The 1,555-nt window shown below is 37.4% G+C and overlaps 1 protein-coding gene across 2 annotated transcripts in view; it reads left to right on the top strand.

Moving 5' to 3' along the window:
• LOC102298117 (low density lipoprotein receptor adapter protein 1-A) overlaps positions 1 to 1,415 on the top strand; it is a gene marked incomplete in the record, with an annotated part of 18,318 nt that extends 16,903 nt beyond the window's left edge. Inside the window, 1 exon segment of one of the 2 annotated variants that reach the window (XM_042216471.1) lies at positions 21 to 1,415. In XM_042216471.1, the coding sequence (XP_042072405.1) occupies positions 21 to 67 (47 nt within the window). 2 annotated transcript variants of the gene reach the window in all.
• Between the last annotated feature and the right edge of the window lie 140 nt (positions 1,416 to 1,555).

The following is a 1,555-nucleotide window of genomic DNA, read 5'->3' on the forward strand; positions in this document are numbered from 1 at the left end:
GTTGTTTCTCTTTCCCTCAGACTGGCAGTGTCACGTACTAACCCCCAGGTCCTGGACATTGGGGTGACCCCCCATGATTGGCTCATTGAACCAGACTGGGATGGCACCAATGGAAACACTCCCAACACTGTCAGCCCATTTGAGGATGACTTCTTGGGCTTCTGACCAGAGTCAACGACTAAGAGGGGGAGGGGTGGTGGTGTCTTCCTATGAATTAACCAGATATCAGTGTGTATTTAAGATGAGTTTACTGTACATCTGCAAGGGAATGAAGGGTTGTGAGCTCAGAGATGAAGTTTGCCCTCTCCACCTTGTTGTACTCTTCCCATGAGCAGTTCTTCCTCTTTCTTTGTGGAAACAGCACAGGCCGCTGCCCCTGTGCACCAAAGCAATAACAGCCTTTAATGTTACCCCATCTCCTCCCATATTACACTGCACAGCGTTACTACTAACTTATGTTCTTCTGTCAGCACTTGTTCTCCTTTGTTTACTTTGTTTTCTTGTTTCTCTTGTTTCTCCCTAATCAGTGTTTTTTTTGTTTTTTGTTTTTTGTATGCGTTTAGTTCTAATTTATAGTTGAATAATTATTTTTTTATGAATGAAGTAAGTATATATTCTGACTGATATACAGACAGTAACACCGGGCCTTAATAACAGCAGGACAATCAGCTATTCTCTAAGTGAAATCTGCTTTGGTTGCAAAAAATTACAGTTGTTTAATGTTTATAATCTTGTTGCACTTGTATTTATATGAAATCTCCCAGCGACTCATTTACAACACGCTGTAAGCTTTGCTGTTTCAGTGCAGCAGTGTAACAGTGCTGAATGTAGCCCAGGTATGTTCACAGTCTATTGTGGCCATTTCATTTTGCTGGAAATATTCCAGTGTTGTATAGAAATAAAATGTAATCATGAATATATCATTTTTATAGCCGTGTTTTGGTCTGTATTCATCTAAGTTTAAGATTACACTAGTTAGAATCATCAGAAGAAATGGAAAACATATATAATATTGATATAGCTATCTTTATTTAGTTATTTTTTTTACCAGAACACGTGAGAAAGACATGAATTTGACTTCGAAAGATTTCCACATTGAACATTTCCATATTGTTATTGCTGCAATTCACAGGTTAGACTCTTTATTTTTCTTATGCTGGTTCAGCTCCTCAGCTTAGACACCTTTGGATAGTCCTTTCCCCTTTTTAAGCCCACTGTCTTTCCATTGGCTACTCATCATAAACAAGAGGTTTGAAGAGAAGGTGGGTGGGGCTTCTGTGGTCAAATGCAGACATGGTCATATAAGGAATATCTGCTCTCATTTGAGGAGCTGTCTGAACCTTTTTGTGTTGACTGTCACGTCTATTTGATCCATAGCAAGGTTATTATCGTTAACGAAAACTAACAAAATAACGAAAACTAGAAGTGAAAAAACATTTTCGTTAACGGAAATAAAAAGAAAAACAAAAAAAGAAAAACTAACTAAAACTGTAATGAGTGTTCACAAAACTAACTAAAATTAACTGAATTTATAGCAAAAATGTGTTTAGTTTTC

The sequence above is a fragment of the Haplochromis burtoni genome, unplaced genomic scaffold, assembly GCF_018398535.1.
Source record: "Haplochromis burtoni strain Fernald_Lab_line unplaced genomic scaffold, NCSU_Asbu1 Contig_1066, whole genome shotgun sequence".
In the NCBI taxonomy this organism is placed as follows: domain Eukaryota; kingdom Metazoa; phylum Chordata; class Actinopteri; order Cichliformes; family Cichlidae; genus Haplochromis; species Haplochromis burtoni.